This window comes from Periplaneta americana, chromosome 8 (genome assembly GCF_040183065.1).
Source record: "Periplaneta americana isolate PAMFEO1 chromosome 8, P.americana_PAMFEO1_priV1, whole genome shotgun sequence".
Lineage (NCBI taxonomy): Eukaryota > Metazoa > Arthropoda > Insecta > Blattodea > Blattidae > Periplaneta > Periplaneta americana.
Window position 1 is genome coordinate 135,900,240 of NC_091124.1, and position 16,985 is coordinate 135,917,224.

The following is a 16,985-nucleotide window of genomic DNA, read 5'->3' on the forward strand; positions in this document are numbered from 1 at the left end:
CAACGTGATGGAACAATTTACAAGTTACTGTTAAAATGCTCAACATTTTCAAGTGGTGCTATACCCATTGTTTCAAAATGTACATACATATTTTTACATTTCTATAAGAGGTGTCATAAATTATTTCAGCATATTTGTAAATTCTTCAAAATTAATTCTTCTAATTAATACCATAAAGTAATGAAATAATATAGCCTAGGCCTATATGTGATTTTATACTACCGGTATTGATGTTGATCTTGGTAAATTAATCCAATTTCACAGTGTTGTCTTTTGTATTGTGGTTCATAATAATTATAACAGTATGTACGTGGAAATGTTTTTAAAATAATAAATTCTAGCTCATGATTTTAAGTGGTCGTTTCAATGGGAGGTTATATTGGAAAGATGATCACAAATGGATAATTTACTGCAAGATACAAGAACTGAATATACCCAGGTAAGTAAGTGTTCCGTTGAAAGTGAAAGTGAAAATTTCGTTTTACAAGAGCTGAGTAGGCGTACACGCACTAAAATACTACAGCGTTTACTATTACTATGCTCAATAGATTAATCAGTAGGCCTATAGAAATGTTTTCACCACTGCAAGAAAAAATCGCGCAATAATTATACTTCTCAGTTATTGTGACGTCCGTATTTTTTTTAAAAAGAGAGGGAAAAGTTAGGCCTTCTTGCAAATGCGTAATTATGAATTCAAGGAAATTAAAGATAATGCAGTACCTTAATTAGTTGCAATATCTTATTTAATAACAATATTAATAATATTAGGTGAAAAGGGTAGGCTATAGTGCGTATATGTAAGATGTCAAGTTAATTTATTTCCGGAAATGTTTGGTGTATGAACTGAAGTACAGAGCAGACAGCCCCTCAGTTTATATGTAATATGTTTTAATATCAAGAATGACAGCCTTTTATTGTAATATAATTGAGGAGTAGAAGTTTGCAAATTACGTCTATTGTCCATAAAATATTGTACGAAGCATTTAATAAGCAATGATGAGTCCTTTAAATGTCCCAAATGTCAATGTCTTTTAAGTGTTCTGCTATGAATATATAGGGCAGAACAGCGCTCCGAGCGGCGGAATTGGCATTACGAGGGAACCACTTCAGACTCGTTTTTCAAGCTCTATGCGCCAGCTTGTATAATCTCGTAAGCAACGGTGTATATGCTTAGCTTCCAAGCACGGCCGACTTGATGTTCCCTTCGCTTTTTTTGTATAAAGGAGAAGCGAAGCGAGCACATCAAGTCGGCCGTGCTGCAAGTTACTTGGCGGCTAAAGGCTCATTCACAATGAAAATTAAACATAACGTAAACATTAACATAAGCACATAAACATATGCCGCAAACTTAAGTAGCCAAGGCCCATTCACAATGAAAATTAAACATAACGTAAACATAACACGCGTGTGGAAACAAACATACCGAATCAACAAAACTACAGAATCTATTACATAAAAATGGAGAATTGCACAATGACTGACGATGTAGCTATTCAATTTATCTTTCTAATAACTACAATGGCATCAGTATATGGCTTTCAATACTTGAAATCAAACAAACGGAGATGTAAAATAATAAACTTTTCGTCATATGATTCCATGTTGCGCGCCTAGCTATCATCACGGCCAATAGATCAAATATTGCCTGTAGGCAAAGCCCATGAGATGTTAAACAAAAAGTGAAAACACGCTTTCCGCTTGTGTACTGTTTCCAAATCGCATAAACATAAGCATGAAAGTTTGGAGTTTGCAAACTTTCATGTTAACGTCTTATGATTAAGATTAAGTTTATGCTTATGCAATTCATTGTGAATGCTTTCATTAAATAACATGGACACAAGGTTTTATGCTTACGTTATGTTTATGTTTAATTTTCATTGTGAATGGACCTTAAGGCACAGTAAGCTACGGTTTGGCTACGGCGATCTTCGCCGACGATTATCGCTGGCGTTCTTCGCTGGGATTCGGTCCCGTTAATTTGAATGTGCATGGTTTCTTTACGGCGATGAACGTCAACGAAGGTCGCTGGGCTCGACGAACATCGTCGGCGTTTGCCTTGGAGGCAAAAACCTGGCGATCATCGCCGAGAAATCAATTGTAAAATTACGGTAGGTAATGAATTAAATCATTTAATAACATGTGATTTATACATCATACATACCATAATGGCGTTTAAACATATCTTTCTGGAATTTCTTCACTAATGACGATATATTAATTGATTAAACACAAATCCCTGTTCGACATGAGCCAAAAAGAAGAACCAATGTAAAAAATAACAAATCTATATTTTGCAACAACCAGAACTGTTAATACAATTTGAGTAAAATGATTCATAATTGAAGCACACACGATGCGGCAGATTTAGCTACTGAAGCAAAAGTTTGAGTGTGAAATATTAAGTGAAGTGGAATTCCAAGCAAAGGAGAGAAGTCCAACAATCTCCCTCTCACATTATTTTTTTTTTATTTGTAACATTATTTCCTAAATAAATGCTCCTAAATGAAAAAAATAACACTGTAAAAAGTAAGTTTTTATATAATTTGTTTTTACCTTAAAGTTATGCTTATCTTTCAGCAGGGCTTATTGGTTTGTGGATAAATTTTGTGGGTAATTTTACAATATCATTTTCAATTGAACTTAAAACACAATGAAATTGTTCGGGAGAAAGTCTGAAATATTCCTTAAAATTGGTGGGTTCATTTTCAAGATGTCTTAATATCAATTAATTAAAAGACCCCTCTGTATATCTATTTCTAAACATGACATTAACTACTTTAAAGATCCGTACTTGTTTTTCAAAGCAAAACATACCGTATTATAACTTTATCATATTGTCGTCCACTTATCAGCTGATCAGACATGGTCAACTATATAAAACAATAAACTATCCACCTAGGCACCTACGAAGTTAGCCGGAAAAGTAACCACTCTCTGACGATGACCGCTGGCGATTTCAATCGTCAGCGATGTTCGTTCGACGAAGATCGTCGTAGCGAAACCGTAGCTTAAAAAAGATAATACCACAGTCTAAGACATACAGTCACGAAACTTCAACACTTTTTCTGCCAACATTCGCGACACTAGCGCCCAAGCGGCAGGCAAGGCACTGGCCATAGTCTCGTTCAGCCAGCACGTGCTTTAAAGGGATGCGAGATGTTATAATAACGTTTTAATCATACATCGGACTAAAGGCAATGTGTGCAATGACGAAAATTGCAGTAACAACAAGTTTAAATCTCCGAATTTGTCGTTCTTCAGATTCCCTAAAGACCATGAGAAAATCATAACTCAGGAATAACCAATAATCCACGTTGTAGGTAGCCTACGTATTGTGTTCTATAAAACATTATTATTACTTATCAGTTACCTATTTGTATGTCAGGAAGGAGAGTTTAAATAAAAACAAAGTAAATACCTGTTACAGTATATTATTTTTTTGTAGAAATCATATGTGTAAATGTGTAACCATTCCGATTTTGGATAATGTATCTACAGTTTTTAATGCAAGTAATTCCATACTTTTTGTATTCGTGTTTTTTTCTATATATTTTTCAAAAGTTGAACGTTATATTGCATTCAAGTAGGGATCATGGCGTTAATTTTTCAAGAATTCATGGAGTATTGTAAACCTTTTGCAAAATATTCACTTCTTGAATAAATCCAGACTGTGTCGATAGATTTCTGATGTGTTGGTGTAGATTCATGTGGCAGACGTATTAAGTTCTCAAGAGCCTTTTTAAATTTAATATAAAAAGCAATCTTTTCTGTAATAATTTGCATGACTGTTATTGATGTTGATTTTACATTCCCAGTGATTATTTGAGCTGTTCAGAGCAGAAGTGGTGTAAGTCAAAATTAGGTAATGAGATTTAAAGTAAATATTCTGTAAAATACAGCGCAAAGTAGGAATTAATATATCCTTCGTGCTATTCGTGCTATTCACTGACTACTAATAGTTTAAATAAATTCAATATTAACTGCTACTTTGCGCTGTATTTTAAAGAATGTTTACTTTAACCCTCATTACCCATTTTGACTTACACCACTTCTGCTCTGAAAATAAAATTAGGCCTACATTTTCTGAGTTAATTGAAGTCACAATTTTCTCAACAAAATTGTATGTTCATTTATTTGTTTTCACCTACGTCATATTAACAGTAAGGGCATGTAAATTACGTATTATATAGGTAGGATAAGTTAAAATTAGGCATTATGTGTGAAAACTGGAAATGTAATGTAAAATGCGGTAAACTTGCCATAAACATTTAAACCATAATATCAGCACTATTTGTGACTCAAAATAATAAAGAAAATACCGGTTCTTAAGAAATGAAAAATAATAAACTTCATAAATCAATGTCTGTCATATTAAGGTTTAAATCTTCCCCTTTTTTATTTTCAAGTTTACCTCAGCGGCCGAGTTTACCCCAATTTGCGGTATGGAAAATAGTTAATATCTCAGGAAATAGGGAGAGGCGTTCACCACGCAATGTAACCTACAATTTTGAACCTACTAATTTTGACTCTTCTCACAGGAAATATAGAGTTCTAATGATTCATAAATATATTCAGGAATGAATTTAATTAACCATCCACGTACGAACAATTATAGTATTTCAAACCATGATACGTAAACAGTTCCATGATTCAGTTGTAAGGAGCAGAAAGAATTACGTTTATTCTCAGCTTCTGAAACTTGTAGATTAACTGCGTGTGAAATTCTTCTAGGATTCTAAATTAAAATTAATAAGAATCATATACACTTACTGTATAGCATAAAAATATAAAACAAATTACGCAAAACCCGTTTTCTGATATGTTATCATATGTCGTGTGCACACTTTTAACTTGCCTGCCGCTAGAGGGCTACTGTCGCGCCAGCTGTCAAATGTTGGCATATTTTATACGTATGAGTTGCGTGACTGTATGTCTTAGACTGTGATAATACTGTGGCTAAGGTATATGTGTCATGTCAGGTAACGGTGTAATCATGTAGAGGGGCTTCATTGTAGTAAAAAAATTCGTGGACGGAGTGACTAGCGTTGTTTCTTGAAATTCACGTTATGTTTGAAAGAGAATGCTTGCAAGCAAGTTTTGTAAACTCAGACATGTATCGGTTTGCCTCAAAAGTGAAGTACAATTCACAGAATGCTGAGTATGAGCACTTGCCGGAAGAGAAGGTATAGTAGCCTATGTTGACATTGCGATGTTTATTTTGTAATATTTTACAAATTCCATAATAGTGGTAGAAACGCACTATAACATCAATACACTTGAAGCTAGAATTAAGTTATTAGTGAATTTACTAGGCTTACGCTCTGTTATTCAGTTCAAGCCACACACAATAACCGTCAAGGGCAACCTAAAGTCAATAACTAACCGAGTTACTAAAATAAAATAAAATTTTGCCAAAAATGCCCATAGAAATAAGTAAGGGTGAAGCTTTAAATAAGTCCTGTCATAAGCTTGTCACGAAACACAAAGTTAATTTTTTTAAAAAGACTAAACGAAAAATTGACATTGCAATGTTTGTTTTTAGTTTTCTCAAAACTTGGTCTTTGTTACTTGGTCTCTTATTGACTTGAGCTATTCAATTGTTAGTAACATATTAATTTAATAATAATAATAATAATAACTTAGCTATAATTCAGTCCATATTAATTTTCCTACTCCCCTGAAAAATGCATTAACAAGAAGTAAAAACACGGTTCTAATCATTTTTCCTCCAATTTTAAGACAACGCAGCCAGCGTGGCATACAGTCAAATATATCTAGACTCCAGAAAAAATATGAAACTAAATATCCACACTCTGTGAGAAACTTTTAAATACTGCCCATGATAACGACCTGAGACTTAGGAGACAATGTTTCAGACACATGTAATAATTATTATTACAAAAAAAAAAAAAAAAAAAAAGAATTATACAAATCGTCCTCTATAAGCTTATATATATATATATATATATATATATATATATATATATGTGCCTTTTTTCGTTATTTTAAATTTAATATCAACAAAATGTATACATTTATCCGTAAAAGGGACATCCATGATACTGAACATTTTATGATATTTAAAAATTATAGCATCCTGAAGATAACTTAAACAATCTAATAATCTTCTAAAATCATTCACAACAATGTGTGCAAAAAATAAGAAAATAATAAAGTTTGAAAACTTGTAAGTTAGCCTAATACAGAAATTATATAGCGATGCAAAATACACCCTATTCTGATATTCAGCCATATATCATATTTAAGGAATTGTAAGAAAAATAACAATATGAATAGTGAAACTAAAAATAGTAACAGTTACAGCTTTGAAATTAAACAGATTTAGACAATTAGTTAAGAGTTAGCCACAAAATCCTGTGAAGGGCAAGAACCTTGTGACTATGCTGGGTGGCTTGTCAAGCAGTTCCCGGTTAGCCACTCTGGGAATAATGGTCACTTGTTTTAAGATGCTGTCTGGGTTAACATTGAAGGATTCACTGTTCACTAGTCACTGTTAGGGTTAGGGCCTACAAGTGACTTGGTGTTGAGCTTCCATTGTTGTCGGTCTTTCGCTGTTCTTGACCATAGATGGCCGAATCTTGATCTAAGTTCGTCCGCCTACTTTGCCTTCTGTCTTCCAACGTTGCGTTTGCCAATCCTTGGGTCCCAAGTTGTAAGGATATGTGTCAATCAGTTTGTGTTGAGTCTCATCACGTGTCCTGCCCATTTCTTCTTCAGCTTGTCAGCTGTTTATAAATCGTTAAACATGAAAAATGCAGTTCGAGAGTTACATGGTTATAGGTCGTCCAATTACCTTGGCTGCATCTAACAGTATATAATTATATGTCTATCTTTCGAATCTGGCAACTTAAATGTTCCTCCCACAGCTTAATGCTATTCATACAGATAATTTAAAATTGGATTTACACACACATCTTGCGAAAAACGATGTAGTTTATTTGGCATCCTGTACAATTTTATTATCTTACATTTCTTGTGAACAGGTTTTTTTTTTTTTTTTTTTTTTTGCGATTTCTTCAAACTTTGAAGCTTCTGTGTTAATTCCTTTGATATAACTTCGCCAAATACCAGTTTTCTTCTTACAGTTTCTGGAACTCTTCTGTCTTTTAACATTTGATTCACTTCGCTTTTTGGCATCATTTTTTCTTGTGGATTCTTAGATAAAATTTTGCCCGAACTCTATGATATCTTTTTTTTATACTTCATACATCTTTTGATAAGATTTTTATTTATGGTTTGTAGTTTTGCTGTGTCTGTATATGCTTGAGCTCTTTCATGGCTGTATACCTCTTTTTACTGTGACAACGTTTTTTAGTTCGTTTTAGCATTCATCTTATTGTACTGTTTACGTTTTGGTTTTGTTAAGAATGTTAGATAAGGGTGCAAATAGCCATAGTAGCTGACGCGCCCTTTTAAACCCACTAACTAACTAATTCTAGGCTGACTGTTTTCTTCCTCCGATTTTTCCTGAAAACTGTCATTTTCTCTGGCTTATAGGTTATTAGAACTTTTAGATGGGTTATTCAAAGTTCAAGACTTAAAGCTTGCAACAGATGCATTATCTTGCTCATTGTTGGAATTTTCTGGCGTGTTTCTCGCTAAAAATTCTCCAAGACACTCTTCCTCCTTCCACTTTGTTCTGTAGTGTTTTGTAGCAATGTTCAAAGATTTTCTATGTTTTATGAGCACTCGAGGAGTCATAGCTTCTGCTATTTTGCCTGATTCTTTAGCTCTAACGTATAAATGTTATGTTTTTGCACTTCGAAAGCTGCTATTTTTCAGAATCGTTTAAAAGCTGTAATTTTCTATGATCATGCTTCAGTCTTCCTCTCCTTTTTTTTTACATTCCCTTTTCACTGTATCCTTTCTTCTTTACTCATAGCTGTCTTAGATCTGATCATTTTTGTTAACACTATACAGTAAAAATTCCTTAAATAAGGAGTGTCAGAGAGATTCATAAAATTAAAAGAAATAATTATAACATTAAACAGTGCTTTTATTCTGCTGACATGCCCCAGTATACGTACTGGTACCGGTAAACTTTAAATTGTAAAAATTGTGGTGAAAATTTGGATTTAATATTGTTTAAAAGTGTGTCTCCTGTTATGTGCTGCCATGATCGCTTGATGTTCGAATTGTGGTGCCAGGAAGTATCAACAGATTGACTCTCATCAATAGTTATCGGCTGTATCCTATAATATATCGATCTGGTTCAATAGTACCTACTACTATTTCGATTGAAATTGCTTGCTGCTTAAAATTTGGAATCTTTCTTCGTGTGACTGATCAGATTCACTTCCTGTTCACTTTACTTTGTTGCTTTGCGTGCTGTGGTTGCATCTTTTGTGCATTTTGTAAGTGAATTGATTTGTTTTGTATGATCTTTTATCAAACGCAAGAATAAAAAAAATTATTCTGTTCTTCTCTTCTGCTCCGCCGACTAAGAAATTGAAACTTTCAGAGAGTGAATCGAGTGTGTTGAAAACATGTTTGGGGGAGAATGCTGTGATCGAATCTCTAAAGTAATGTAATATAGCGTTAACCATTTATCATGGGACCTGAAGATGCCATTTATGTTGAAAACGTTTGTCCCCTCTTGGCTCTGCTAATAGATTGCATAATTATGTCATAATGTAATGACTTATTATCAACAATAAAGATAAGTAACAGACGGAACAAAATAAACATATATATTTTACTTTTATCATACTTGCTTATCGGAACAATATGTGAATAAAACTGAATAGCTGTAAAAGCTGAACATGTGGTTGTGGCTACTGAACATGTGGTAGCAAATGAACTTCCCGAGTGTTGGACTCCACAGCAAAAAAACTGACTACGAAAAAAAATGACTGGTTAATCGTGAAAAATAATAAACTTGGCTGTAAAATATGCCAACAAGTAATCCATTTGGGTTGGACAGAAACAAGCAGGTATGAACATTTCTAAACCATGGACAAATGTTCAGATTACTTATTTTGGTGAAAATAACAAATTTCAAATGACTTCACTGTGAAAAAAGATTCATGATTTTCGTTCATAAAGCTGCCACTAATATATTAACTGTTGCAAAAGAAAATAAGTTTTTGAACACGACAAAGAGATAACGGTTGAACGACTGTTGAGGGACTTCCCCCGATTTTGGAATAGACACCGACGCACTTAGGTTAGGTTAGTTTAGGCTTTTATTATCCCGTCAAGATGCAGGTGAAAGCGATTGAGTGTGATTTTTTGTTTTCTATGTTGGCATTTCAAGTGCGTCGGTGTCTATTCCAAAATCGGTGGAAGTCCCTCAACACTCATTTCACCGAGATAATCTCCAAAATCATCAGAACAGCCTATAGAATTACCAAGAGAAATCAGATATTCAATCATTGATTTCGAATCTGAAATTGATCTCCAAGAAGTGAATGATAGCGACATTCTTCATTTGACAAATGCTTTTATCAATATACAGTAGTTAAGCATATTGTAGCCGAAATGAAGAAAATAATTGAATCTAATTGCATTATTTCTTTGCTAATTGACGAGAGCACCACTATTATACAATTGTCATCTTTAATAACATAATATATATACTTTTGATCAGTTATCTAGATATCATATGAAAATTTTATTGGGGATTTCAATGCTAAAGTAGGATGGGAGGATATTTTTAAACCGGCTATTGGAAAAGAGAGCCTACGCGTAACTAGTAATGATAATAGATTTAGATTAATTAACTTTGCCACGTTTAAAAATTTAATTGTAGGGATCATGCTTTGGCAACATCGTTAAAAACTTTAAATTGGGAGATTCATGAGGAAGTACATTGTGTATCATCAGATGGTTCTTTTAGACTGGCAGACATTATTGCTATTAATGGATGCTTAAAATGGGCTCTTGTTCTTGACCCTACTATCTGTTTCGAAAGAAACCTAAATCAGGCCACCGAAGTTGATATTGAGAAGAAGTCTATATATGAATCTTGTCTGCCTTATCTTTCTCAAAAGTACAACGTCCCTCTTAAACAATGGTCTGTCATTGGCTTGCTGTTTGGCAGTAGAGGTTCTATTACAAAATTCACATGGAATTATCTTAAGGAACTTCACATTCCTTTTGTAAGTCTGTCCTTATAAATATTATCAAGGATTCGGTTAATATATCATCATCTCTATTTCAATTAATCCACTTATATTTGCCTTGAACAATTAACTTTCATTTTTCTTTAATGTATCACATCACATTATATTGTACATGTTTATTGTATTCAGGACCCTTGTGGTCACTCATATTCTTTGAGCTGATGTCTATAATTTAGAAAAAAAATATATATATATTCCCTCATAAGGATGGATATATATATATATGCTTGGACTACTCCAGATGGATTGATACACAACCAAATAGATCACATCTTGATAGATAAATGAAAACATGCTAGTACCAGTATAGTAGACATTCGAACCTTCAGGGGTGCAGACTATAATTCTGACCATTGTTTGGTAATTGGAGAACTAAGAGAAAGACTATCAGTAGCCAAGTGAGCAGAACAACAAGTTAATATTAGGAGATTTAGTATTCCGAAATTAAAGGACGTGGAAACTAAGGAACATTATCAGGCCGAAATTTCAAATAGGTTTGGCACTTGAAGGTCCGACAAAGTTGGAGAAGAGTTGGATGTTAATAGCATGTGGGAAAATATACGAGATAATATCAAAATTGCAACTGAGCAGAGCATAAGTTATTATGAAACTAAGAAAAAGAAACCGTGGTTTGATGAAGATTGTACCATAGTAGTAGAAAGAACGAAACCGGCAAAATTGAAATTCTTACAGGATCCAGTTGAGGCAAATAGAGATAATTAAGCTTATTTCAATGACAGGCAAGAAACAAGTCATACACTCAGGAATAAAAAGAGAGAGTACTTGAAGGAAAAAGTTAAATGAGGTGGAAACAGATGGTAAGAATAGAAACATTACAGATTTATGTAAGGGTATAATGGAATTTAACAACAGATATAAGGCAAGGGTAAACATGATCAAGGAAGAGAATGGTGACTTGTTTGCAGACTCTCACTTAATCCTGAACAGTTGGAAAAACTATTTTGTGCAACTACTATGCATTTTATGTCAAGCGTTATGTAATTGGTGTAGTAAATCGGAGACTGATGGGTTTCTCTGTATTAATATTAATTGTGTGGATGGCTGTCAACCTTCAAGCTTTTGTCTGTGAGCTTGTGGTTGTACTGTGCTAATGTGGATTTTAATTTTAATCCTAGTGCTTTCCACAATGAGGGCATAGAGATGTCTTACTATTGCTGTCATGTTCTGTATTATGATTTTGGCTGACACCAGTACCCTATTTATCGTAAAAGTTGAAATGATGTATGTACCTTATATATATATATATATATATATATATATATATATATATATTTATTTATTAAACACACTGTGTACAATTTAAAATATGAATGTTCACTGGAAGTTCTCATCATTTGCGTAAAAGTTCATTGAGTGAGTCCTTGAGGGGCATGCAATTAGGTGATATTGTGGGCAGTGCTGACCGCACAGCCTGCAGGAACACTGGGATTATGCCTGGTGATATCCTCTTTGGTCACAAACTCTATGATGAAAGCCATGTGCCGCGGTCCTCGTGAACACATGCCTGAGTTCGAAGTTTGGCCCTTTCCAGTCCTCTGCATGCATTGTGGGCATCCGGAAGAAGTCTGGGTCAATTGCAGATGCCTTTTGCTCCCTGTCTTCGATGTGGGCTTCGTACGCTGTTGTGCTGCCTAGGTTGTTCTTTGCCCTCAATTCCCTGATGAAGAAGTCGGTGTCTGCTAGTACGTACACAAGTCTTGTCCGCACGGTTTTTGGTATTCGTAGTGCTCTTTTTATGTACGTAGTCTTTACAGCTTCCAGCCTTTTCAGGTTAGCCTTGGTGAGGTGAGCCCATATTTTGGTCACTGCATAGCATGCTATCGGTGCTATCTTGATATTGAAGAGTCTTAGGGCTGTTTTTAGGGACAGTTTCTCGAGGTTCTTGATTTCATATATGGACTTGATTGCTGCCGTGCATCTTTCCTCTATATGTTTGGTAAATGTTTTCCCCGTTACTTGCATGGTTAGGCCTAAGTACCTGTAAGAGTTTACCATCTCAATGTTGTCGTTGCCACATGTGAAGACGTCTGTTCTGGCTATATTTCCTCCTCGTCTGAATTTCATAACCTTAGTTTTGCTAGTGTTTATTTCTAGTTCATTTCTTTTTGACCATTCGCTGAGCGCGTTGAGTCCCTGCTGAAGAGCTGGCCTGTTTCTTGACAGCATTATCATGTCATCGGCATAAAGTAGCATTGATATATCTTCTGAGGCCACCTCTTCGATCACGTCGTGCGTCAACAGGTTAAATAGCATTGGGCTGAGGGGGTCTCCTTGAAGAACCCCATTCGTCTGGGTTATAAGCCCAGAGCGGCCAACTTTGTCACTAACCGTTAGCCGGTTGAAGCTCAATGTTTTCTATTAGTTGAAGATAAGGGTTTCTTTGTCCTAGGGTATCAGTTAGTTTCGTCATTAGTAATGTTCTGTTGACTCCATCGAATGCTTTGGCATAGTCCACGTAGATGGCGTATATGAAGCCTCCGTTTGTGTGTGTTGCATCCCATATGATGTCGAGTACCCTCTCGATTGCCTGGATTGTGGACCTGCTGGTGATGAACCCAAATTGTTCGTCTGGTATATGTAACATGGCTTGAGGTAGAATGCGGTTTAATAATAGCTTCGTGAGCACTTTGAAAGGGGCGCACTCGAGGGCTATCCCACGATGTGTCGGGCGAATTCTTTGGTCCTTTTCCCTTATATAACACCTGGATGATAGACTCCCTCCACCTTGTGGGGATTCTCCTCTGCTTGATACACTAGTTGAATAATCCTGTCCATACCTCTATGGTATTCGGCAGTGATTCTTTCAGGAGCTCGTTTGTAAGGTTGTCCGGGCCAGGTGCTTTGCCTGATCTGCATCCCTGGAAGGTGTTCCACACCTCTTCGACTGTGAAGGGAGTGACCGGGTCCTGCTGTGTGATTGAGGTCTGCGAACTGTCCAATTGAGTCCTTTGGTATATCCTGGTGAAATGCTCCTCCCAAGAGCTCATGGCTATCTTAGGGGTCACTTTCGTTCTCCTGGGTTCAAGTATCCTATGAGGAGTTGACTCAGCGGCTGCTATTATGTCGAGCTCTTGCTGTTCTGTGAATTGTCGAATCTTCTGCTTGAGCAGTTCTTTGTATTTCATCCTTTCTTCTGAGTATTCTGCTAATGTCTCTGTTTTGTGTGTTCTCCATTTGTGTAATTTCTGCAAGGTTGATTTCCTTCCGATGTAGCAGTCTTCATCGATCCAAGGTTTGCTTCTTCTTTCGAATGGGATTTTTGCTGCTGTGCTAATCAGGGACGATTCTAGCAGCTCAAGTGCTCTGTCGATATTCCCCGTGCCTGTCAGATACTTTATTTCGCTTTCGTACGTACCTTATATCATCTTCAATAAAATTTTAAAAAGTTGTATGAACTGTACAAGCTAAAACTGTATTATAATAAATACAAATATTACTTCTTACAATTAGATTTAGATTTATTTAATAACATATAGGCCTACATAAAAAACACTACATGAAAGTACCCCGAAAGAGCAAAGCTTGTGTTCGGGGACAGTTCTGTTTTGATAGAAATACTTGAAAATTACATACAATTTTACATTGTTCACCAAACATACCTATTTTTTCTGAATTAAAATTTAAGATTGTGATTACACAGATTATACATATCAGTAATTCACAAAAATATAAATCTTTACTGTTTCTAAAATAAAATTTAAAATTCTTGCACTAAGATCACATTCTTAAGAAGAGTAGATAGAAACATACATAAATATACATACTTTGTAGACAAAATACTAAGAAGGTGATATTAATAAAGTTAGTAATAATAAAACTAGTAATAACTGAGTGTAAAAAGAGACGATGTTGAGATTGGTGGTAGATTAATAGGCTATTGACTTATTATTAGTAGTATAATTAGTACAGGTTATGTAATAAAGATAAGATAGAAAAAATATACTTAGGATAGAAATAAACTTGTTTTACAAATACATGGTACATATACAACAGGGAAGTCTGTCATATAATTTTTTTAATTCTGGATCTGAAAATTTCATTGCTTAAAGTAGTCAATTCTGGATGAAATTTTATTATCGAATTATATAGACTTGGACCATAATTTGTACTGTGTAGTAAAGCAGCAGATGTGAGACATTTAGGTTCAACTAGATTAAGAATTTCATTTCGTCTTGTATTATGATCATGTGGCTGAGCCATAAATTTCATTCTATTTTTATGATAGGATTTCATTAAAGAGTATTTATAAATTTGGTCAACTTAAAAACATTAAATTCGGAATGGATCAAGTTTGTTGGATAATCCAGTTGCCTTTTCAATTGTATAGTAGTTCTTACAATTCCACGCTTGTTTGAGTGCAATGAAAATCATTAGACATGGGTGAAGTATATCACATATGGTTGGGATACTTGATCCTTGTATATGAGAAAAAATAAAAATCGTATTTAGAACATGAAATTCTTTGATTTTTACTGCTGTATACAGTAGGGATCTGATTACAAAATAGATAATGTAAATGATATTCAGTAATTTGTTAATATCCCAAAAAATTCATAAAAATAAAAAGTGTTTACTGGATCAAGTATCCTGACTTTTCCCTACATTCAATTTAAACTCTCCAGGAAAGATAATCAGTTTTAGAGTTGTGTTAATCTATTTGAGAAAATTTTAATTTTACAGAAGTAGATCATAACGAGGATGTTGATGATGATGATGATGATGATGATGATGATGATGATGATGATGATGAAGAAGTGAATTTAATAGGGATTTTTATAGAAAATACACGTGGTCTCAGTAATTGTTTGCACTTGTAACATTAATGCTCTTTTTCTTGCTTGTAGAAGAATCGTCCAGTAAGATGTGACACATGTTGGAACACATATCATGCATTCGGTCTAGGACGAATCAATAGCCGAGGAATCTTTGTGCTGTTCTTAGTGGTTTTCTGCGTGATACTTATGATACTGAATGTTTATGAGCTACATCACTTTGACTCGAACTCACATCCTGTTGTCTCTTGGCCAGATAAAGTTTCTGAGAAAAATGCATTACGAAAACCAGGCTTTGCAGTTTATGGAAAGAATGTAAGTTGCATTTAATTTTCATACCTAGTAGTTTTTATTAATATTTATTTATTTACTCTGGTGGAGATCAGTTAATAGAAGTACAAGAAAAAGTGTATATATGTCTTTAAATGAAAGTTTACATTACTTATGATTTATTTTTATTTTAGGTAGATGCTGGTTATTTAAAACATGTGTATTTGGTACTTGAGCGATTGGGTTTTGAACGTAGAAATGAATCAGAAGACTGGGATGTTCTCTGGGCTCATTTGTATCCATTTCGTGTCTTGTATTCCAGTCTTAAAAATCTTAAACCTCATCAAAAGGTAACAGATTCATAACAGAGATTGCTCTCTCTCCTTGCCCCATCTGAGTCATTCCACATCAAATCGCACAAAATTATACAAATTTTGACCTTCATATTTCTGATTGCATTTATATTTTTTTTTACCAACTCTATGGGTCTAATAAACCAACAAGTGTATTTTTATTTCCTCGTAAGTCCACATGTTTTTAAAATATTACATGTTAAAATTCGTTAAAAATGTTACACAATGCAACATTTAAAGCGTCATATTTCTGATATTGATGTTAAAAATTTTTTGAAAAATGCATTTAAAAGCTTATAGTACTGTATTTTATTAAATATTTACTAACTAATTTTAATATAATTATTACAAATATTTCTTTATAATTCAGTTTTTAAAACATATATATCAATGTGAAATAGCCCTATTACAAATCTAAAAAAAAGCCTACTAGGTGCACTGAAGTATTCTTAATAATTCCAGAAAAAATTAGAATGGGATCTCCAATAGTTTAATGGAAATTTAATTATTTACGACACAATGTGTAGCGGTCGGCGCAGCAGCAGTGGACGGGAAGCGTTAAAGCGCACTGGGAGGTTTATCGGCACTGGATGATTGACTGAACATTGCAACATTACACCCAGTATGGAACAAGTCACTCGAGGAAACACTGCTAATTTACTTATTATGATATCTTCAAATAACTGTACATTATGCTTTTTAAATGTTTCTTTTCATTCACATTTTAAATTTTCATTCGCTTACCTTCTTTCTTGAAAGAAAATTGTTTTACTAAATCTTCAATTTTTGACAATGGAATGAAAAGAATGTAATTTTAATGTACCAGTTATTGGTTTTAGATTATGGTATCTGGCCTGCAAATTTTCAGTGTGGTTTTTGTGCTTATTCAATGGACAAAATATAAATGACACATTAGAAATGGTTTTTGTGACCAATCAAACAGTTTTTTTTTTTTGGGTGTTATAGGATCTTGTATAGGCTAACTCTCGTGGCAAGTCTTTTAACAGTATCTCCAATGCAATCACATGGACCTTTACCATGCGACATTGCAAAGAAGTGTCATTCAGCACTAATTCCATAATCTTCTTCATGTAAGCAATTATTTTTAAAATTCTTTTTTTTTTTTTGTATTGTGAACTTGATCCATTGGAAAAGTAGATGATTTTTTTCATATCATTGAATTCTTGGTTTAAGAAATTGATTGCTTTGGATTGAAAAAAGTGAAAGGGATTGGTGTCATGTTTCATGGTTTCTGAGATGACAATACTTTTGTAACGAATTTCTGTATCTCCTTTGAAATATACTACGAAAGGATTTATTTATTTAAATATGCAGAATAAAGAATATAATTACAAACAAGAGAAATAGAAATAAAATAATACAATCAATATAAAAAAGGAGATACAGTAGTATTAACAAAATCT

The 16,985-nt window shown here is 34.1% G+C and overlaps 1 protein-coding gene across 6 annotated transcripts in view; it reads left to right on the forward strand.

Moving 5' to 3' along the window:
• The first annotated feature begins 1,972 nt into the window (after positions 1 to 1,972).
• Positions 1,973 to 16,985, forward strand: part of TTLL15 (tubulin tyrosine ligase-like 15) — a 177,574-nt gene continuing 162,561 nt past the window's right edge. The window contains exons 1-4 of one of the 6 annotated variants that reach the window (XM_069833686.1): positions 2,985 to 3,016; positions 4,944 to 5,183; positions 15,011 to 15,253; positions 15,403 to 15,558. In XM_069833686.1, the coding sequence (XP_069689787.1) occupies positions 5,067 to 5,183; positions 15,011 to 15,253; positions 15,403 to 15,558 (516 nt within the window). In that variant the 5' untranslated portion in view covers positions 2,985 to 3,016; positions 4,944 to 5,066. Of the gene's footprint in view, positions 2,109 to 2,983; positions 3,017 to 4,943; positions 5,184 to 15,010; positions 15,254 to 15,402; positions 15,559 to 16,985 lie in introns of those variants that run through there. The other 5 variants (XM_069833687.1, XM_069833685.1, XM_069833690.1 and 2 more) reach the window with 5 other exon arrangements.